Raw genomic sequence first — 23,751 nt, 5'->3', positions numbered from 1 at the left:
CTAATTATCTTTTATCTATAAAAATATTGAGAAGATAAAATTGTAATTTTAGCCTTTTTTTTTTTCAAAAATAATATATATATCTATATATATATATATATATATATTTTAATTAGTAATAGAAAAATTACAAAATTTGATATTTATATCAGTTTTTTTCTTCATATTGGCTTTAGTGTCAATTTATTTTCTTTCAATTTTTTAGTTTTGTCTTGATGTAACTCGGTTGGTTAGAATGACCCATATGGCTTTTGCAGTCAGAGTAGGTGACTTAAACAAAATAATAGACCAGAAATGTTAGCCGACCTAGAGTTCCAATGCAGCGGCACGGCACGGACACCCGACAAACAGTCCGTGACACTTGGATTATATAGAAAATGTTGTTTGAACAGGCATTTCTCGGATCTCACGGGCTTTATTTTATTTTTGTCTTAAACATTTGACAGCAATAGAGGAAAATGAATTGACGTAGTGTTTGAACACCAGTTGCACCAAGTCTTTTTCTTATAATTTGAACACGTCTTACGCTTGCTAGTTGAATTTTCTTCCTTCTCGTTGAAGGAATCATCTCTTGGCCTTTGTTAAATTTTTATATTCGTTTTCATTTTTTTAAATGTTAGTGTCATTTTATGTCTCAGTATTTATACTCTCTGCAGTTGCCTTCTCATTCTCAAAGCTGATTCCCATTCTCATTTTCCTGCTCTCTGTCTCAGTGTCTCTCCTTTTCCTTGTTTTCGTTTCGCTTCTTTGAATTTCAGTTGCGTTGTTTGAGCTTTCTCTATCGCTTTACTTCCTATCCATTCTGTCATTTTACCAACTATTCCTACTCTTTGCACTCTCCTTGATTTTTGCTGGTCTCCATCTCACCTCTCATCACTTGAAAAAGGGCAAAAAAAAAAAAAAAAAAAAAAGGGAAAAGGGAAAAGATCTGCTTTTTTGGTAGCTACAACCTTCCACAACTTCTGCTATTTGGTACCTCAAAACTTTCATTTCCTTCTCCTGCTGTAGTCACCTTACCCTCATTTGCTTCCAGAGAAAGAAAAAGTAGGAAATGGAAATTATTGCTACTCCCATTGCAGAAAAAGTTGCTGAGAAACTGGTTGCTCGAATTGGACGTCACCTGGGTTATCTGTTTAACTACCGTAGCAACATTTTGGATCTCACCCAACAAATTGAGAAGTTTCGTGATGGAAGAGTGAGGGTGCAGCAATCTGTGCATGAGGCTAATAGGGAAGGGGGTGATATCTTTCCTGATGTTGAAAAGTGGCTGTCACGTGCTGAAGAGATCATAAAAGAAACAGACAAATTCCTTGAGGATGAAAGGGATGCAAACAGGGGCTGTTTTAACTTGAAGCTGCGGTACCAGCAAAGCAAGAAAGCAAGTGGCCAGGCAGGGGATATTCTTAATAAAATCCAAGAGACTGATAAGTTTGGCAAAGTAGCACATGAGCCTCCTCCACCAGGGATCGGGTCTTCGTCTGTCAGCGGTTGGGAAGTTTTCGAATCGAGAGAGACAACTTTAAACCAAATTATGGAGGCCTTGAGAGATGATGATGTAAGGATGGTTGGGGTATGGGGGATGGGCGGTGTGGGCAAAACCACGCTTGTGCAACAAGTCGCCGAACAAGCCCAAGTAGCCAAACAAGCCAATGAAGAAAAGCTATTTGACACAGTGGTCATGGCGTTGAATATATCCCAAACTCCGAACGTGACAAAAATTCAAGGAGAAATTGCGAGCATGTTAGGCTTGAAACTTAAGGAGGGAGATGAAACGGGAAGAGCAGTTCGCCTAAGTCAAAGCTTGAAGAAACACAAGAAGATCCTGGTGATTTTAGATGATATCTGGGAGCCCATCGGTTTAAAAGGATTGGAATTCCTTATGGATCAGATGATCATAAGGTGGGGTACTGTAAAGTGCTGCTGACTTCAAGAGAGCTTCAAGTGTTATCTAAGGATATGAAGACTCATAAGGACTTCCATGTTCAACATCTGTGTAAAGCCTGGAGTTTATTTAAGCAGACGGCAGGTGATTCCGTGGAGAAGCCTGAATTTCGATCTATAGCAGATGATGTAGTTAAAAAATGTGAGGGTCTACCAGTTGCAATTGTAATAATTGCACAGGCACTAAAGGTTGAGAAGGTGGGTGTATGGAGGAATGCCTTGAAAGAACTTAAAAGGTGTGCACCAAGACACATCCGCGGAGTGAGTGAAAACGTGTATTCATGTCTGGAGTTGAGCTACAACCATTTGAAAAGTGATGAAGTTAAATCATTGTTCTTACTCTGTGGTTTCCTGGGCGATGGCGATATTTCATTGGATGACTTGTTAAAATATGGCATGGGTTTGGATTTTTTTGACATGGATTCATTGGAGCAAGCAAGAGATAAAATAGTTACCCGGGTGAAAATCCTTAAAGACTCGAGCCTGTTGCTTGACTCACTTGAAGATGTACACTATCGTAAACCTTCAAGTTCGTTTTTTGTGGAGGAAGGTAATGGGTTTATCAGAATGCATGAAGTGGTTCGTGATGTTGCCAAAGCAATTGCATCGAAAGATCCTCATCATCGATTTGTGGTGAACGAAGATGTTAGATTACAAGAATGGGAAAAGAGGGACGGTGAGTTGAGAAATTGTGCTGGCATATCTTTGAAATGCACACATGTCCATGAGCTTCCAGAAGGATTGGTATGTCCCAAACTTAGATTCTTTTTGTTGAATAGTAATGATAATTCCTTGAAAATTCCGGACACCTTTTTCAAAGAGATGAAAGAAGTCAGGGTTTTAAGCTTGTTTAGAATTGATCTTACACAATTGCCTTCATCACTCCACTTTCTTTCAAATCTTCGAACATTGTGTCTACACCGATGTGGGATGTTGAAAGACATAGCAATACTTGGAGAACTGAAGAAGCTACAAATTCTTAGCCTTGTAGGTTGTGAGATTCAAGAGTTTCCCAAAGAAATTAAGCAATTGACTGATCTAAGGATGTTGAATTTGAGGGATTCCTCAATTCTCGTTCCAAGAAATGTGATATCAAGCCTATCTCGGTTAGAGCATTTGTGTGTGATTAATAGTAATTTTGATAGAGGGCGGGGTGTAGCTAATGATAGATGGAGGACTGATTGGCTTCCTGAGTTGAAACACTTGTCCTGTTTGAGGGCCTTGGAAGTGCAAATACCCGATCCATATTTGCTTCCGCAAGATGTATCCTTTGAGAACCTCACTAGATATGATATATTTATAGGCTGTATTTTGGGCTGGAATGATGATGATAAAAGGGCCTTAAGAAGGTTGACGCTCGAAGGGGTCAAAGGCCCACATCTGGTGAAGTGCTACTCTAGGCTGTTAAAGACGGTTGAAGTTCTAGAATTGAGGAGATTGGATGATACCAAACATTTTGTTTGAGTTAGACAACGACGGTTTTCGTCAACTCAAGTATCTGTCCATCTGTGCGGGTTCTAAGATGCAATACATCATGAATACAATCGAAATGGAAGGGGTTGACCCACCGCATAGTGCCTTTCCTCTCTTGGAGAAATTACGGCTTTACCACCTCTACAACTTGGAAGCAGTATGCCATGGCCCAATTCCGATAGGGTGTTTTGCCAACTTAAGAATTCTGATAATAGAGGACTGTTACAGCTTGAAATATATCTTATGGCTTCCCACAACACAAGGAAGGGAATCAGTACTAGTGTTTCCTCAACTGCGATTCTTGGAACTGAGATGTCTACGAAATCTCATTGACTTCTACTCCATAGGAAGCAGTCGCAGCCAGGAGCCATTCATCCCTCTTTTCAATCAGAAGGTATGTTTGATTTTCATTTTCAATTTCTGCCATTCATCCCTTCCACTTTCAGTACTTCTCTTGCAAACAATTTAATCGCATACATTAATGAATTAAACCAGTAGTTTCCTAATTTTGGCCTGTATCTTAAGGAGCTTTGACCCAAAATACTATGTTTCAAAAAAAAAAATCCATAAAGTACCCCCATTTCCAAAATAATGCCCAATCTAGTGTGTTTGCACCACGTAAATTGTCATGTCATAAAACTGTAGTTGGTAACTACGGTTTTACTTTTTAAAAACAGTCAAAACCGTAGTCACCAACCACGGTTTTAACTTTAAGTTTAAATTATATCTTAAAATAAAAATAAGTATTAAATTATAAATTTGTCTAGTGAAACTGTGTTTACCAAAAAAAGAGAAGAATAATGAGATCAATTAAAGTTAAATATTTTAGGAGGAGGAACATATTCATTGAGTGTAGTGCCAAATATTTTAATAAAATTATCAAAATATATTTTTATATCAAATTAAAGACATCAATTATTTAATTTCATATATTACTATTCTTTAAATAATGAGATCAATTAAAGTTAAATATTTTTATTACACCACTTACATATTTTTAATCAATATAAAATCAAAATAATATAATATTTTATTTAAAAAAATTAAAGTTAAATATATATATAAATATATATTTATATATAAAATTAAAGTTAAAGCCGTAGTTGGTGACTACGGCTTTGGTTGTTTTTAAAAATAGTCAAAACCGTAGTCACCAACTACGGTTTTATGACGTGGCAATTTATGTGGCATAGACACATTAGATTGAGCATTATTTTAGAAATGGGGGTACTTTATGGATTTTATTTTTTAAAACGTAGTCTTTTGGGTCAAAGCTCAGGGGAATGACCATGGTCTCCTAGCTTTAATCAGAAAGAATGAAAAGAGTCTTTAGGAAGTAGTTTTGTGAAGATGTCAGTTGAGATGATGAGGGAATCTATCAAATAAAAGGATGTCCCATGGCCCCCTTTCTACAAACTTCTAACTCAATGTGCATGGATCGTGCATAAAACTTAAGGTTTATGGACATATGGAGGTGTTGGCATTGTCACAAAACAATTGTGGAGGTTGTGATAATGAAACATTGTTGGCCAGAAAAGTCCTAATTTTAGGACATGAAACATACAAGGAAAATCTCATAGCCATATATGTATGCATGTGTATATATATAATATATATGTGTGTGTATTGGATGAGGAAATTATGGAAACTAAATCAAAATTGTATATTATCATTTATATATTTGGCAATAACATGTGTCTACATGGAAATTTCGTGGTGGTAGAAGCCTATAAATAGAGGTTTCCTTTCCTCATTCCATTCATTGAAAGTTGAGAGAAAAAGAGTGGTGCAACTCTTTGAGTGAAAAAGTGAGGTTTTCTTGAGAGTTAGAGCATTATTATTCTCTTGGGTATAATTGGGTTTTAGGTTGTGAGGAGTGAGTGTAAATACTTGTGGTTATTTTTCTCTCTATAGTGAAGATCTGCAGTAGCTCTGTGGACGTAGCCTATTTTGGGTGAACCACGTAAATTTTGTGTGTTGATTTTGTTTGCTCTATTTCATTATTATTTCCAATTTTTTTATTCACTTCATTAATCTAGTCTTTTTTGGGAGGTTTATTTCCCAAAAACTGGTATCAGAACGGCACATCCTATGGTGTTCTAAGAGCTTGGTGGTAGTTTAAGGAGGTTATGTCTAAGGAGATTGGAATTTAAGAGGAACAATTGTGACCCTTTCAGTCTTTCCTGGGAACTTTTAGTTTTATCTAAAGAGGTTGAGTTTTAAGTGGGACCATTGTGATCCCTCCATTCTTTCCTGGGAACCTTCTTAGTGGTTTAAAGCTCTGGATGGAAGTTTCTCTGCATTTTTTTTACAAGTACAGAGATATTGTAAAAAGTACATTTTTTTTGCAAAAGTCCTGAAAAACTAGATTTGAATGAGAGTGCTGGCAATAGACGAAGGAAAGAGCATCAAAATTGAGAAGTTTAGTGGTGAAGATTTTAGCTTCTAGAAAATGCAAATTGAAGATTATTTATATCACAACGGCATGCATTTGCCTCTTTTGGGAGAAAAACCAATAAATATGAAGGATGAAGACTGGGCTTTACTCGATAAGCAGGTGCTTGGAGTTATCAGTTGACGTTGTCTCGTAATGTTGCTTTCAACATAGCGAAGGAGAAGACCACGTTAGGTCTTATGACGACTCTCTCTAACATGTACGAGAAGCCATCTGCTTCATATAAAGTGCACTTAATGAGGCAGTTGTTCAATTTATGAATGATAGAAGGCGCGTCTATAGCAGTTCACATCAACAAATTTAGTACAATCATAACACAACTAAGTTTGGTGGAAATCGAGTTCGACGACAAAGTTCGAGCTTTGATACTTCTATAATTTCTACTAGAAAGCTGGAATGTGATGGTGAATGAGATTTAATTCTAAGTGAAGAAATACGTCGAACAGAATTAGGAGAAACATTAAGTTCTACCTTAAACACCAAATCTAGAGGTAAACCCAATGATAGAAACTCAAATAAGAGAAAATCAAAATCAAGATGGAACAAGTCTAGATCTGGAAAGAAATAGACTAACTGTTGGAACTATGGTATGAATGGTCACTTGAAGAAGGATTGTAGAGCACCAAAAAATATCGACAAGCCACCTAAAGTAGAGATGCTAGAGTTGGTTCGTATAGACGTGTGGGGGCCATCACCGGTTTCACCTATTGGAGGCTCATTGTACTACATCACCTTCATTGATGACTTTATTAGGAAGTATGAGTTTATTTTCTGAAAAATGAATCAAAAGTTTGTGATGTTTTCAAAAAATGGAAAGTCATGGTAGGGAATGAGATAGGCTTGAAAGTGAAGCTATTGAAGTCTGAAAATGGAGGAGAGTACAAAAACGAGAAGCTTAAAGAGTTTTGTGCATCTAATGGAATTAAATTAGAAAAAACTATTTCGAAGACACCTCAGCAAAACGGTGAAGCAGAGCACATGAACATAACTCTAAATAAATGTGCCAGAAGCATGAGAATACACACATGTTTACCTAGGATGTTTTAGGCTACAGCCGTCAACACAACAACCTATCTTATTAACTGTGGGCCTCCAGTGCCTTTGGAGAGAAGTTACTTGAGGAAGTATAGAGCGGTAAAGAGGTGAACTTTTCACATTTAAGAGTATTTGAATGTATTTCTTATGTTCATATTGAATCACTTGAAATGAGCAAGCTCGACGTGAAATCTAAGAGATGTGCTTTGTTGGATATGGCATTAATGAATTTAGCTACTGATTTTGGGATTTTAAAAATTGGAAAATCATCAGAAGTAGGGATGTCATCTTTAATGAGAAAACAATATACAAGGATAATTCATTTTCAGAATTTACCAATATAAAAGTCAAAATTGAAAAGGAGTACATTGAGTTTAAGGAAAACAATAAAAAGGAAGTGTAATATGGGGATTGATAGAATCTTGAAAATGAAGTCTCTCAAAGGAGAACCACACACTTTTGTAATAGAAGTGAGACACTCCTTGAGAACTAAACGGATACAATGCTATTCACCTTCTTTGCATTATTTATTGTTGATTGACAATGGAGAACCGAAGTGTTATGATGAAGCAATTCAAGTTGAAGATTCAGTCAAGTGGGAGTCTGCCATGAAAGATGAGACTTGCTAATGTCAAATCAAACATGGAATTTGACTAAACTACTAGAAGGGAAGAAAACTTTACATAACAAATAGGTTTTTAGGATCAAAGAAGAACATGATGGAAGCAAGCGTTACAAAGTTAGGTTGGTAGTCAATGGGTTTCAGCAGAAAATAGGCATCGACTACATTGAGATTTTCTCTTCAGTAGTGAAGTTGACAACAATTAGGTTAGTGCTAAAGATGGTAGTTGCAAAAAATTTACATCTTAAGGAGTTAGATGTAAAGATAACCTTCCTTCATGGCGATTTGGAGCAGAAGATTTATATGAAGCAACTAGAAGGCTTCATGGTAGCAAGCAAAGAAAGCTTTGTGTGCAAGTTGAAGAATAGTTTGTATGATTTGAAACAAGCTTTGAGATAGTGGTACAAGAAGTTCGATAGCTTCATGAGTAGAAATGGTTTTACAAGGTGTCAAGTAGATCATTGTTGTTATATGAAAAAGTTTGACAATATCTTTATTATTTTACGTTTGTATGGAGATGATATACTCATTGTAGGTTCTAATATGCAAGAGATAAATAACTTAAAGTAGGAATTATCGAAGTAGTATGCAATGAAAGATCTAGGTGCTGCAAAGCATATTCTTGGAATGAGGATTAGCAGGGACAGAGCAATGGAGACTTTGATGTTGTCACAGGTAGAGTACATCAAGTTCAACATGTAGAATGCTAAACCAATGAGCATGCCTTTAGGTGTCCATTTCAATCTTTCCAAAGAACAATCACCAAAGACTGAGGAATAACATGATCACATCAAGAAGGTTCCTTATGCCTCAGCCATTGGAAGTTCGATATATGTCATGGTTTATATGAGACCAGATATTATGCAAGTAATGCAAGTAGTGAGCATGTACATGAACAACCCTAACAAGATGCACTAGGAAGTAGTTAAATGGATCCTTAAATATTTGCGAAGTACCAAAAGAATGACACTTTGTTTTAGAAGTGGAGATATGAGATTGGAAGGCTTTGTTGATGCTGATATAGTAGGAGATGTCGACAACAAAAAGAGTATTACAAGGTATGTGTATACTCTTTGAGGAATTGCAATGAGTTGGGTTTCTTAACTGTAGAAAGTTGTAGCTCTTTCCATTACTGAGGTGGAATATATTGCTGTTTCAAAAGCCAACAAGGAGATGATTTGGCTTAAAGGCTTCTTGGAAGAGCTGGGAAAGAAACAAGAGAACAATTTCCTTTATTGCGATAGTTAAAGTGCGATTCACTTAGCCAAGAATCCATCTTTCCATGCCAGAATGAAGCATATTAAGATAAAGTATCATTTTATTCGATCTCTTCTGGTATACAAAGCTCTTAGACTTAAGAAGAATCATGGAAATGAAAACCCTACAGATATGCTAACAAAGACGATGATAGTTGACAAATTAAAGTTATGTTGGACTTCAGTTAGCCTACAAACATAAAAGAAAAGAGATGAGCCATTGCATTGATCTTGTGTGAAGACATAATTGAAGTAAGTCTTCAAGTGGGAGATTATTGGCCAAAAAAGTCCTTAATTTTAGGACACAAAATACACAAGGAAAATCTCATAGCCATATATGTGTGCTCCTCATTCTATTCATTGCAGAGTTGAGAGAAAAAGAATGGTACAACTCTTTGAGTGAAAGAGTGAGGTGAGGGTTAGAGAATTACTATTCTCTTAGGTATAATTGGGTTTTGGGTTTGTGAGGAGTGAGTGTTTGTAAAACTTGTGGTTATATTTCTCTCTATAGTGAATATTTGCAGTAGCTCCATGGACCTAGCCTGTTTTAGGTGAACCACGTAAATTTTGTGTGTTGATTTTGTCTTCTCTATTTCATAATTATTTCCACATTTTTTATTTGCTTCATTAATCTGGTTTTTTTAGGAGGTTTATTTCTTAACAAATACCTATATCACGTAAAAGAAAAGTTATTCATTGAATTTCAACAATTGTGAATGTCATGGAACTATATTTGACTTTTGAAATGGACCTTGTCACCATAGGTTGTTTCTTAGAACATCATGAAATGCAATTGGCACCAAGAAAGATACAAAACCTAATTGTGCTCCATCTTCTAGTAGGATGCCTAACCCAATCCACATCACAAAAATCTATAATGAAAGAGGACTTTTTGTTAAATAATGAACACCATAATGTTTAGTGCCCTTAAGATAATGAGTTGCACTAATGTTGGATTGTTGAAGTGTTAACAAACATGATTGACTGCATGAATGATATTAGGTGGGTTGAAGGTTAGATATTGTAGTGGGCTAACAATGCTTTAATAACTGGTAACATTAACTCGGTTTTGGTTTGAGGTTGCCTCTTTTTCTTTGAGAATCATAGGAGTGTTATTTGGTGAGCTTTCAAGTATTTTGGTGCATTCCAATAAGTTTTGAATGTAGTTGGATTGATAAAGGAAAATGCCATCGGAAAATGGTTTCACCTTCACACTAAGAAAATATCTCAAATCCCCAAGCTCCTTGATATAGAATTCATGGCCAAGTTTTGTGATTAAAGTTGTGATAAACCTGCCATTGTTTCTAGCAATAAGAATGTCATTAATGCATATAAGGAAGAGAATAGTTGTTTTGTTTTCTTGGAAAATGAAGAGTGATGAGTCTGTCTCATTGCAATAAAAACCAAGTTGAAGTAAAAATTTTGAAAGCTTGTCAAACCAAGCATGTGAAGCTTGCTTCAACCTTTATAATGATTTCTTAAGAAGACAAACATAGTCAAGAATTTGGTATTCACAAAATCTGAGGGCTACTCCATATAAATTGTCTCCTTAAGATTGTCATGCAAAAGACATTCTTGACATCAAGTTGACAAGTTGTCCATTTGAGAGGGATAGTCAAAGTTGTTAAGACATTGAGTCTTATTTATATGTTGACAATTTTGTTACAATTTATGTTTAACCATAGAAGTCTTTTTAGATAGTGACTTGCTCTCTATTGAAGATCAAGAGTTGTTGTTCGTTCAACTGGGAAATCATAAGTACATCTAAAAAGGTTCAACTTGTGGCATATAAGGCTTATTTGAGGTATAAAAGGTTTGGTATCATTTTTAGACTTAAACTGTTTTAAAATCATTTTTTAAAAGTAGTAGAGGTCGCTCAAGTGGTTAATCCTGCTCAAGCGATCAGCTTGCTCAAGTAGTAAGGATTGCTCAAGTGGAGTGCTTAACTGGTCTAAGTATGTTCAAGCGGTCATGTTAGTCTTGCCGAGTTTAGAAACGTATTTTAGATGAATTTCACTCAAACTCTAATTTGGAAACTTGAGATACCAAAATCCTTATGACTTTTGCCAATAAATACCTCTTTTGTAACCCTTTGAAGGTTAAAGATTATGGAGTTTTTGGAGAGATTGAAAACATATCGTTTGAGAGACCTTTCATTCTTAAGAGAGGGATTCCTTAAGAGAAACCCTAATTACCACACCATTCCCGATCTCTCATTCAAGGATATTCGATTATTTGAATTGTTGGTTGAAGAACTTAATCCTTTCGGAGGGACCGAAGGATCTCTAGGGAGCAACAAGGAGTTGTTATGTCGCGAATGTGGATCAAGTTATAGGAATTGGAGAGCAAGTCTTTAGGGTAAAGTGGCTAGGTAAATTTACGTAATTTGATTTCAAATAGTGGATTTGAATTGGTAGGTCTTATACCTTGTGGTTTTTAATCTCCACAAGTTTGTGGGGGGTTTTATGAAAATCTTGTGTTTTATTGTCTATATATTTTATATTTGATATTCCATTTGAATTGCTTAGAATATTTCAAATTGATTAATCCTAATATATTGTAGGGTTTTCTTAAAAATGTACATATCTATTTATTCCTGCTTATATTCTGGTTGATGACATTGATTATCTTGAATTAATTGTTCCGTTTGTTAGGTTGGTTATTTTAATGGTTATTTTTATCCTTAACATATGTCAACATATATTTCAAATATTAATAATTATTTATCTTTATCCTTAACCAATTGTATGATATCTTGAAAAGTTAAAAATCATATACCTAAAGATTCTAGGTATAACCATTTATTTATTTGAGACATCTCTGATATTTTTTAGGGTAAGAAAAGTTTGTTATAATTTATAAATATTGTTTTAAGTTTTTTAAATTACCCTTTCACTCCCCTTCTGGGTGTTCTCTTTTGGACTTTCAACTATTATTAAGTGGTATTTAGAGTAATACCCATTTTTCATAAGTGATCACAAGATGAATGGTTAATGGTTTCACAATTGGGCTAAATGTTTTTGTCAAAACACTCAGAAAACCCCTAGAAACTGAGAAATCCCTTTTTGTTTATTATCTCTACATCCATCTATATACAGACGTATATGTACAACCAATCTGATTCCTAAATTGTATATGGTAACATTAACATCCCCCCTCAAATTGATGTTGGTAAGTCAACCAGCAACAATTTGCCAACAAGAAATTGATGTTGCTGTCGAGTCAAAGCTTTGGTGAAGACATTAGCCACTTGGAGATTAGAAGAGATGTGAGGAAGAGATATCACCCGGCTTTCCAAGGTGTCTCAAATAGAATGACAATCAACCTCAATATGCTTGGTACGTTCATGAAAAACGAGATTGGTGGTAATCTGAATAGCACTAGTGTTATCAGCATGAAGAAGTGTAGAAGTAGTCTGAGGAAACCCAAGCTCCTCAAGAAGATCGCGTAGCCATACAATTTCAGAACAAGTAGTAGACATGACATGATACTCGGCCTCAGTAGAGGATTTAGAAACACGATCTTGTTTCTTACATCTTTAAGAAATTAAGGTATCACCTAAAAACATACACCAACCCATAGTAGATCAACGTGTATCTGGACACCCAGTCCAATCAGTATCACTATAGGCAACAAGTTGAAGAGAGGAGCCAGTAGGAAAGAACAACCCACGAGTGGGTGAACCTCGAAGATAGAGGATGATGTGTCGAACTGCAGCAAGATGGAGATGCCGAGGAGAAGTCATAAATTGACTGACATGATGAACAACATAGGAGATATCAGGTCGAGTAGTGGTCAAGTAGATAAGACTCCCAACCAAGCACCGATAGAGAGTAGGATCATTTAGAAGGTCCCCTTCTTTTTTCTTGTATTTCACATTTATTTCCATAGGAGTATTAACAGAGGAAGTGTCCTCCAAACTAGCCAAAGTGATAAGATCTTGAATATACTTATGCTGGTTCACGAAAATACCACTATCCTGATGATGAACTTCCAATCCTAAGAAGTATGTGAGCTGTCCAAGATCATTCATATGGAAAGTTGTATGTAACAGTCGTTGAAGCTTAGTAATCAAACCACAGTCAGTGCTAGTAATGATAATATCATCCACATAAACCAAGAAAAGGACTATACTCAATGTAGACGTGTGGAAGAAGAGGGAAGAATCATACTGACTTTGGGTAAAACTGAAGGAAAGAATTGTACAGTGAAACTTCTTAAACCAAGCCCGGGGCGCCTGCTTGAGCCCAGACAAAGAACGTTTTAGCTTACAAACATCATGAGGAGAAGAATTAGTCATACCAGAGGGAAGCTTCATGTAAATCTCTTCCTAGAGATCACCATGAAGATAAGCATTCTTCACATCCATCTGATGTAGTTGCCATGACTGTGAAGCAGCAATAGCTAAGATGGTTCGAACCGTGGTCATTTTGGCAACATGAGCAAATGTCTCCTCATAATCAACCCCATATTCTTGCTTGTTACCCAGAGCTACGAGGCGAGCTTTGTACCAGTCCAAAGAGCCATCAGAATGAAGTTTTACAGAGGAAAACCCATTTACTCCCAATAGGTTTGACTATAGGAGGACAAGGAACAATATCCCAAGTATGATTCTTCTCAAGTGCTTGAAGTTCTGCTTGCATGGCATTTTGCCAACACTCATGTTCCATGGCCTGTTTGTAGCAAGAAGTAAGAGAAATAGTGGATAAAGTAGCAACAAGAGAGACAAGAGAAAAGAATCCATACCAATCAGGGGGTTGAGAAAGACGAGTAGACCAATGAAGAGTGGTGGAAGCAGGAGCAGGATCAGGCGCCGAGTCCAGATCAGAAGAGGGCATAGAGAAAGTGGAACCGGACTCATGTCAACTACATCTTTCATACACAAAACCAAGCTTGAACCTTTCCACAATTGTTGGGGATTTAGAAAAACTAGACAAAAGAAATACAAATGTAGATGCCAGTTCAACATAAGATGGAAAGAAATATTGATTTTCAAAGAAAATCACATTTCGGGAAACTCGTATACGACGAGCATGGGGATCATAACAAACATAACCCTTGTGAGAGTTAGCATAACTAAGAAAAGCACACTTAACAGTCTAAGCAGTAAGTTTATATCGTTCATGAGTAGGTAGATGCATAAAACAAACACAACCAAATGTACGGAGATCAAAATATAAAAGAGAATGACCAAACAACTTAGAGAAAGGAGAAACATGATTTAACATAGGAAAGGGTAAGCCATTGATCAAATGAACTGTAATAGAAAGTGCTTCACACCAAAAACGAGGAGGAACAGATGAGTCAAGTAAAAGAGTTCTTACCACATCAAGAAAGTGGTGATTTTTTCTCTTAGCAACACCGTTTTGTTGTGGTGTCAAAGGACAAGAACGCTGAGAGAAGATCCCTTTGCTTTAAAAAAAGTCCTGAAACTCATTAGACATGTATTCTTCGCTAGAATCAGAGAGCAAGTGTAACGCCCAAGCATTTTCTTTTAAGGGTAATTTAGGAAATTATTAATAATAATTAAATTAGTTAATTAATTAATTTAATAAAAAGGAAGAGGGGTAAAAGGGTAATTTTACGAATAAATACCCTAGGTATAAATTAGAAATTTTATTATTTCCGTTCTTTTCTGAATAGAGTTCCTGTTCGCAGAATTCCAGAGAACGTAGGTTGGAGTCAGATTTCAGGGTTGAAGAACGGATCTCTATAGGTAAGAATCTAACCCCTAGTTTAATATTTTAGATTCATTGATTAATTTCAAACACATTAGATATATTTTTTTTGGAAAACCCCAAATCTAGATTAGGGTTAGATTATTTTATTTTTAATTCGTTTTAATATCAAAATAATAAAAATTTAAGATTTTGATTTTATTGTTGGAATTTAGGAGATCTTAAATTTTATTAGATGAAAAAAAAAAAATTCCTTGGAAAGTTTCGATTTTAGGTTAGGGTTAATTTAAAAAAAAAAAAAAAAAAAGGAGAACGCGTGTCCACAACACTGGAAGGTAACAAGGAAAAAAAAAAAAAAACAAAAACAAAAGGGGCGTACGCGTGCTGTGCTGGAAGCAAGGAAAAAAAAAAAACTTACTTTTTGGTTTGGTGTACCCGAGAGTCATGAATGGCTTTTGAATTGTTTAATTAAATAATAATAATAATAATAATATTTAGTTTTAGATTAATAAATAAGATAATAGTAATAATGGTTTTTTTTTTTTGTAATAAATAGAATGAGAGATTTAGCAATATATATATATATATATATAGAATTTTATAATGAAATAAAATTGTAATTTAATTAAATTAGTAAGGTGTTATTAGAAACAAATTGAGAATTTATTAATTTTAATTAAATAAGGAATAGAGTAATTAAATTATTACTTTGTTAATCAGAAATATTAATCTTAACATTTAGAAATTTTTAGGATTATCAGATTTATATTTTGAGGTAAATAGTAATAGTGGTCTTTTTATTGTGTTAGGTGAGGAGTAGACTTTTCAGGGTTATTTTTCCTTCAAGTCTTTGCATATTTTGAGGTAAGGGAAGTTAATGCAATATTTATAAAATTAAATTATCTTATATGTTATTTTGAATTGTGGAAAAGAAAATGATATTTTGTTACCATGCATGGATCAAACTGTTTTGCACTAAATATTATGTTGGAATATTTTGTTTTATTTATGACACAAAATATGGAGATATTATGTTGTGTAAATTTGAATACTGAACAAAAACATCACTCTGGTTTATTTGGCCTTGTCAACGGGATATAATAGTTGACTATTTGGCCCTGTCAAAGGGATATAATAGTTGACCTTTACATTTCATGGTGGGAATGTAATTGATTTGGACCCCAGCCTCTAGGGGTTTGGTTAGAGGTTACTAGTACTAGTAGTGTTTGGTTCCGTCCACAAGGAACAATTTGAGGCTAGCCACCCATTTGAAAAGTCCCACCTAACTGGGCATTTGATATTTGATAACCAGAGTAATGAAAAAATTGAATGGATTTGATTGAATCTTATGTGAAAGTGTTTGAATTTGATATGAAATTGGTTGGTTGAATTTTGAATATATTGGTATTTTTGAAACTCTGATATTTGATGAAAAAAAAAATGATATTCTCCTATTTGAAATGAAAATATTTGATCCATGAATTGCATTAATATTCCTTATTGGGCTGTGAGCTCATTCCCAATTGTTGAAAATTTTTCAGGTATTCTTAGTTCGGGTGAGGAGTGATGGCTAGGCTGAGGAATAGTCATCATTAGAATTTGACTTAGGATTTTATGTTGGATTTTGTTTTAACTGTTAGTTATGTTCATTTGGATCATTTGATATTTGGAAGTTATTTGGAAATTGAATTTGAGGATTTTAGATTTTGTTCTGCTACTCTGAACAGGTATTTGGTAATTGGTAACATTCAGTTACAATATGATTGTTTGGGTCAGATTATACTTTAAGCCTTCGGGTTTGAGGTGTGAAATGACCGTCACGCCCTTGGAGTGGGTCTTGGGGCGTGACAGAGTGGTATCAGAGCACTAGGTTTTGATCTTGATGGGAATTTGAACTGGTTTAGATTGGGGATAGATGAGTGACGCATTTGTTTAAGTTTTAGTTTCATTTAGTATAAATTCCAATTCTTTCTTTATTTGGAAATTTTCTAATTGGTTCTTTAGTGACTAATTTAGTTATGTCTTATTATTTTAGGACATCATGCCACCAAGAAGAGCAGCTTCTTCACAAAACAGTCAGGCTAATGATGATGTACCTCCAGTTGAGGGTTTGCCTCCTGTGAGTGCAGAAGGGATCTATAGGTATCTTGGGACACTAGCTAGTTTAGTTGAACGCCAAGCTCGAGCTGTTGGACTAATGTTCAGGGACAGTCTTCATCTTCTAGGGGTAGCTCTTTTGATGACTTCAAGAAATTGGGTCCTCCTTACTTTTCTGGTGCTACAGATCCCACAGAGGCAGAGGCTTGGATCCTGAAGATGGAGAAATTCTTTGGTGTAATAGATTGCTCTGAGGAGCAAAAAACCTCTTATGCAGCTTTTATGTTAGACAAAGAGGCAGATCATTGGTGGCGTATGACTAGGAGACTTTTGGAGGATCAGGGACCCATAACATGGAGACAATTTCGGGAGGCTTTCTACAAGAAGTATTTCCCTGACAGTGTTAGGCGGCAGAAGGTGGGAGAGTTTATTCGTTTGGAACAGGGGGATATGACTGTGGCTCAGTATGAGGCCAAATTTACAGAGTTATCACGTTTTTCCCCACAGTTGATTGCTACAGAGGAGGAAAAGGCATTAAAGTTTCAGGATGGATTGAAGCCTTATTTGAAGAACAAATATCTATTCTGAAGCTTGGTGTCTATTCAGAGGTTGTTGATAGAGCCCTTATAGCAGAGAAAGATAATGAGGAGCTTCATCAGTATAGGAACACAAAGGAAGCAAATAGAAGTGATGGTGCTCATGGTAATCAAGCACAGCGAAGGCTACATCAGGAAGAAATCAGAATAAAGGGAAGGCAGCGCAGAATTTGGATGGGATTTGTCCTACTTGTGGCAAGAAGCATGGGGGTAGGCCATGCTATAGAGAGACTGGAGCTTGCTTTGGTTGTGGGAAGCAAGGACATTTGATCAGAGATTGTCCAGAGAATAGAAGTTCATCACTGGGAAGCCTAAAGAGGAAAATAAGGAGGATAATAGAAACCCAAAGCCCAAGGGCGGGTGTTTGCAATGACTCATGAGATGCTCAGGCCACTTCTGATGTGGTGACAGGTACTCTCCGAATCCACACCTTATTTGCTAGAGTCTTGATTGATCCTGGATCAACACACTCTTTTGTTTCAGTATCTTTTGCTGGTTTGTTGGGTTTGCCTGTTGCTAGCATGGACTTTGATTTGATTGTTGCTACTCCTGTGGGAGATTCTGTTGTGGCCAGTAGAATGCTTAGAAATTGTATTGTGATGATTGGTTATAGGGAAATGCCAGTTGACTTAGTACTCCTTGACCTTCAGGATTTTGATGTGATTTTAGGGATGGATTGGTTAGCTTCCTACCATGCCTCTATTGACTGTTTTGAGAAAAGGGTGACGTTTAGTATTCCTGGTCAGCCTAAGTTTAGCTTTGAAGGGAAGCATGTGGACAGACCACTGCGTATGATCTCAGCCTTGCGAGCTAGTAGCTTGCTCAAGAAGGGTTGCCAAGGATTTTTGGCTAGTGTGATGAGTAATGAAAGTGATTTGAAGTTGGAAGACATACCCATAGTAAGGGAGTATCTGATGTCTTTCCAGAGGATTTGCCTGGCTTGCCACCAGAGAGAGAGGTGGAGTTCACCATCGATCTGGTACCAGGAACAGGTCCTATGTCTAAGGCCCCATACAGGATGGCACCTGTGGAGCTTAAGGAGTTGAAAGTTCAACTTCAGGAGTTATTAGACAAGGGTTTTATCAGGCCTAGTGTTTCACCTTGGGGAGCTCCTGTTCTATTTGTGAAAAAGAAAGATGGCTCAATGAGACTTTGCATTGACTATAGGGAGTTGAATAAGGTGACAGTGAGGAACAAGTATCCCCTTCTCGGATTGATGATTTGTTTGATCAGCTACAAGGTGCTTGTGTGTTCTCTAAGATTGATCTTCGGTCTGGTTATCATCAGTTAAGGGTTAGAAGTGAAGATGTACCCAAGACTGCTTTTCGAACTAGATACGGGCATTATGAGTTTTTAGTTATGCCTTTTGGTTTGACTAATGCACCTGCTGCTTTTATGGACTTAATGAATAGGGTATTCAAGCCCTATCTAGATCAGTTTGTGGTGGTTTTTATAGATGACATCTTGGTATACTCAAGAAGTAAGAGGAGCATGAGGGCCATTTGAGTATTGTATTACAGACCCTCAGAGATAAGCAGTTGTATGCTAAACTGAAGAAGTGTGAGTTTTGGTTAGACCGGATTTCTTTCCTTGGGCATGTGGTAAGCAATGATGGCATCTCAGTTGACCCTGGAAAGGTAGATGCTGTAGCTAATTGGAGAAGACCTAGTACTGTGACTGAGATTCGAAGTTTCTTGGGACTTGCTGGTTACTATAGGCGGTTTATAGAAGGGTTCTCTAAGATTGCCCTACCTTTAACTAAGTTGACACAGAAGGGAGTTAAGTTTGTGTGGTCTGATGATTGTGAATGTAGCTTTCAAGAGTTGAAGAATAGATTAGTGTCAGCTCCTATTTTGACTATCCCTTCAGGTTCAGGAGGATTTGTGGTGTATAGTGATGTCTCTCATCAGGGTTTGGGTTGTGTTCTTATGCAGCATGGGAGAGTTGTAGCTTATGCTTCTAGACAGTTGAAGCCTTATGAAAGGAACTACCCTACTCATGATTTGGAGTTAGCTGCTGTGGTTTTTGCACTTAAGATTTGGAGACATTTTCTTTTTGGTGAAACTTGTGAGATATTCACAGATCATAAGAGTTTGAAGTATCTATTTTCCCAAAAGGAGTTGAACATGAGACAGAGAAGATGGATAGAACTACTTAAGGACTATGATTGTATTATTCAGTATCATCTTGGAAAGGCGAATGTTGTAGCTGATGCCTTGAGTAGGAAGTCAGTTGGTTCTCTAGCAGCTATTAGAGGGTGTCAAAAGCAGTTACTTAAAGAGTTGAGGAGTCTACAAGTCCACTTTCGAGTTATGGGCTTAGGAGCACTTGTAGCAAATTTGAGAGTACAACCAGACTTAGTTAGGAGAATTAAGACCCTATAAAAGAATGATTCCCAATTAGTGCAAGTTATGGAAGAAGTTAAGAGGGGCAGTAAGCCTGATTTTGTTTTGTCAGATGATGAGATCTTGAGATTTGGGACTAGACTTGTGTCCCAAATGATGAAGACTTAAGGAGAGAGCTTTTAGAGGAAGCTCATTGTTCCAAGTTTGCAATCCACCCAGGAGGGACAAAGATGTACAAGGATTTGAGGCAAAACTATTGGTGGTCAGGTATGAAGCGTGATATTGCACAATTTGTGGCTCAGTGTTTAGTGTGTCAACAGGTGAAGGCTGAGCATCAGCGACCAGCAGGGTCTTTGCAGCCACTTGCTATTCCTGAGTGGAAGTGGGAGCATATTACCATGGATTTTGTGATAGGATTGCCAAGAACATCAGGGGGTAATAATGCTATTTGGGTGATTGTTGATCGGTTGACAAAGTCTGCTCACTTTTTGCCTATGAAAGTCAACTTTTCTTTAGATCGTTTAGCTTCTCTTTATGTGAAGGAGATTGTGAGAATGCATGGAGTACCAGTTTCTATAGTGTCTGACAGAGATCCTCGTTTCACTTCTAGATTCTGGCATAGTCTACAAAAAGCTTTGGGCACTAAGTTGAGTTTTAGTACTGCTTTCCATCCTCAAGCTGATGGCCAATCAGAAAGGGTAATTCAGGTTTTAGAAGACTTGTTGAGAGCTTGTATTTTGGACCTGCAAGGTAATTGGGATGATCATTTACCTTTAGTAGAGTTTGCCTATAACAATAGTTTTCAAGCTAGCATTGGGATGGCACCTTTTGAGGCATTGTATGGTAGAAAATGTCGATCTCCTATCTATTGGAATGATGTTGGAGAAATGAAACTTTTGGGGCCTGAACTTGTGCAGTTGACTGTTGAAAAAGTTGCTTTGATTAAAGAAAGATTAAAAGCAGCTCAAAGTAGACATAAGAGTTATGCTGATAATCGTAGGCGAGATTTGGAGTTTGAGGTGGGTGATCATGTGTTCTTGAAAATTTCACCTATGAAGTCTGTGATGAGATTTGGGAGAAAAGGAAAACTTAGTCCTCGTTTTGTGGGTCCGTTTGAAATATTGAAAGAGTAGACACTTTGGCATATAAAGTAGCCTTGCCCCCAAGTCTATCTAAGATTCATAATGTTTTCCATGTTTCAACCTTGAGGAAGTATAATTATGATCCCTCTCATGTTGTGGAGTTGGAGCCTATTCAAATTTCTAAGGACTTGACATATGAAGAAGTGCCCGTTTAGATTGTAGATGTAATGGATAAAGTACTACGTCATGCTGTTGTCAAATTGGTAAAGGTTCAATGGAGCAACCATAGTGTTCGTGAAGCTACTTAGGAGTTAGAAGAAGAGATGAGAGAAAAACATCCTCAATTATTTCAAGACTCAGGTATGTCAAGTTTAGAGGACTAAACTTTTGTTAAGGAGGGGAGGATGTAACACCCAAGCATTTTCTTTTAAGGGTAATTTAGGAAATTACTAATAATAATTAAATTAGTTAATTAATTAATTTAATAAAAAGGAAGAGGGGTAAAAGGGTAATTTTACGAATAAATACCCTAGGTATAAATTAGAAATTTTATTATTTCCGTTCTTTTCTGAATAGAGTTCCTGTTCGCAGAATTCCAGAGAACGTAGGTTGGAGTCAGATTTCAGGGTTGAAGAACGGATCTCTATAGGTAAGAATCTAACCCCTAGTTTAATATTTTAGATTCATTGATTAATTTCAAACACATTAGATATATTTTTTTTGGAAAACCCCAAATCTAGATTAGGGTTAGATTATTTTATTTTTAATTCGTTTTAATATCAAAATAATAAAAATTTAAGATTTTGATTTTATTGTTGGAATTTAGGAGATCTTAAATTTTATTAGATGAAAAAAAAAAATTCCTTGGAAAGTTTCGATTTTAGGTTAGGGTTAATTTAAAAAAAAAAAAAGAAGAACGCGTGTCCATAGCACTGGAAGGAAACAAGGAAAAAAAAAAAAACAAAAACAAAAGGGGCGTACGCGTGCTGTGCTGGAAGCAAGGAAAAAAAAAAAAACTTACTTTTTGGTTTGGTGTACCCGAGAGTCATGAATGGCTTTTGAATTGTTTAATTAAATAATAATAATAATAATAATAATAATAATAATAATATTTAGTTTTAGATTAATAAATAAGATAATAGTAATAATGATCTTTTTTTTTTGTAATAAATAGAATGAGAGATTTAGCAAAATATATATATATATTATATAGAATTTTATAATGAAATAAAATTGTAATTTAATTAAATTAGTAAGGTGTTATTAGAAACAAATTGAGAATTTATTAATTTTAATTAAATAAGGAATAGAGTAATTAAATTATTACTTTGTTAATCAGAAATATTAATCTTAACATTTAGAAATTTTTAGGATTATCAGATTTATATTTTGAGGTAAATAGTAATAGTGGTCTTTTTATTGTGTTAGGTGAGGAGTAGACTTTTCAGGGTTATTTTTCCTTCAAGGTCTTTGCATATTTTGAGGTAAGGGAAGTTAATGCAATATATATAAAATTAAATTATCTTATATGTTATTTTGAATTGTGGAAAAGAAAATGATATTTTGTTACCATGCATGGATCAAATTGTTTTGCACTAAATATTATGTTGGAATATTTTGTTTTATTTATGACACAAAATATGGAGATATTATGTTGTGTAAATTTGAATACTTGAACAAAAACATCACTCTGGTTTATTTGGCCCTTGTCAACGGAATATAATAGTTGACTATTCGGCCCTGTCAAAGGGATATAATAGTTGACCTTTACATTTCATGGTGAGAATGTAATTGATTTGAACCCCAGCCTCTAGGGGTTTGGTTAGAGGTTACTAGTACTAGTAGTGTTTGGTTCCGTCCACCATGAACAATTTGAGGCTAGCCACCCATTTGAAAAGTCCCACCTAACTGGGCATTTGATATTTGGTAACCAGAGTAATGAAAAAAATTGAATGGATTTGATTGAATCTTATGTGAAAGTGTTTGAATTTGATATGAAATTGGTTGGTTGAATTTTGAATATATTGGTATTTTTGAAACTCTGATATTTGATGAAAAAAAAAATGATATTCTCCTATTTGAAATGAAAATATTTGATCCATGAATTGAATTAATATTCCTTATTGGGCTGTGAGCTCATTCCCAATTGTTGAAAATTTTTCAAGTACTCTTAGTTCGGGTGAGGAGTGATGGCTAGGCTGAGAAATAGTCATCATTAGAATTTGACTTAGGATTTTATGTTGGATTTTGTTTTAACTGTTAGTTATGTTCATTTGGATCATTTGATATTTGGAAGTTATTTGGAAATTGAATTTGAGGATTTTAGATTTTGTTCTGCTACTCTGAACAGGTATTTGGTAATTGGTAACATCCAGTTACAATATGATTGTTTAGGTCAGATTATACTTTAAGCCTTCGGGTTTGAGGTGTGAAATGACCGTCACGCCCTTGGAGTGGGTCTTGGGGCGTGACAGCAAGACCTTGATGCTGGTAGAGAATTGATTCTCAATAAGTGCAAGAAAGCGCTTAAAGACTGAAAAAACTTCACCCTTAGCCCGGAGGAAGTAAACCCAAGTAAAGCGACTAAAGTCATCAATGAAAGTAACAAAATACTTATAATATGCATGAGAAACAATAGGTGCAATCCCCTAAATATCACTATGAATAATATCAAAACATTGTGAGGCACGAGATGCGGGATGAGGAAAATGTAGAACTTTACTTTTGCCAAGTTTGCATGATTTACAATCGAAAGAAAGATCAAGAGAAGAACATGCTTTATTTCTCAATAATCCAGAATTAAACAAAGTACGAAGTACATCAGAGTTTGGGTGGCCAAGACGTCTATGCCACATCTTATGTCCAGAACCAACAACATTACATGCAAAGGAAAGTAAAAGAAAACTAGGAATAATAGAAAAGAGTCGTCCCACTTTAGGCCCCTTCACGATCATCTTCCTTGACACTTGATCCTACATAACACAACCAAAATGGGAGAAATTGACATTACAATTATTATCAACCAATTGACCAACATAAATAAGATTTGTGGAGAGGTCAGGAAACACAAAAACATCAGTTAAGAAAGAGAAAAGATCACCAACACTGATAGGCAGAGAACTGCCATCAATAATGTTAATTTTTAGATTTTCATCATAATTTTTGACATTG

The 23,751-nt window shown here is 35.8% G+C and overlaps 2 protein-coding genes across 2 annotated transcripts; both read left to right on the top strand.

Annotated features, from left to right (window-relative positions):
* Window positions 1–1,051: 1,051 nt before the first annotated feature.
* Window positions 1,052–8,774, top strand: LOC117930580 (disease resistance protein At4g27190-like). The gene is made up of 3 exons (XM_034851220.1): window positions 1,052–1,909; window positions 2,020–2,685; window positions 8,637–8,774. The coding sequence occupies exons 1-3, from the start codon at window positions 1,052–1,054 to the stop codon at window positions 8,772–8,774; spliced, it is 1,662 nt and encodes a 553-aa protein (XP_034707111.1).
* Window positions 8,775–16,501: 7,727 nt separating this feature from the next.
* LOC117930579 lies at window positions 16,502–17,145 on the top strand. Its single transcript, XM_034851219.1, has 2 exons — window positions 16,502–16,579; window positions 16,666–17,145. The coding sequence occupies exons 1-2, from the start codon at window positions 16,502–16,504 to the stop codon at window positions 17,143–17,145; spliced, it is 558 nt and encodes a 185-aa protein (XP_034707110.1).
* Window positions 17,146–23,751: the final 6,606 nt, after the last annotated feature.

The sequence above is a fragment of the Vitis riparia genome, chromosome 14 (assembly GCF_004353265.1).
Source record: "Vitis riparia cultivar Riparia Gloire de Montpellier isolate 1030 chromosome 14, EGFV_Vit.rip_1.0, whole genome shotgun sequence".
NCBI classification, from domain to species: Eukaryota; Viridiplantae; Streptophyta; class Magnoliopsida; order Vitales; family Vitaceae; genus Vitis; species Vitis riparia.
This window is presented reverse-complemented; position numbering and strand designations above follow the sequence as displayed.

Bases quoted from the DNA above. Each gene is read 5' to 3' on its own strand.
- LOC117930579 (XM_034851219.1), top strand. From the start codon at position 16,502: ATGCCACCAAGAAGAGCAGCTTCTTCACAAAACAGTCAGGCTAATGAT. The intron at 16,580-16,665 runs GTGAGTGCAGAA...ACTAATGTTCAG, and splicing joins CAGTTGAGGGTTTGCCTCCT to GGACAGTCTTCATCTTCTAG.
- LOC117930580 (XM_034851220.1), top strand. From the start codon at position 1,052: ATGGAAATTATTGCTACTCCCATTGCAGAAAAAGTTGCTGAGAAACTG. The intron at 1,910-2,019 runs GTAAAGTGCTGC...TTATTTAAGCAG, and splicing joins TGATCATAAGGTGGGGTACT to ACGGCAGGTGATTCCGTGGA. The intron at 2,686-8,636 runs GTATGTCCCAAA...TCTTAACTGTAG, and splicing joins ATGAGCTTCCAGAAGGATTG to AAAGTTGTAGCTCTTTCCAT.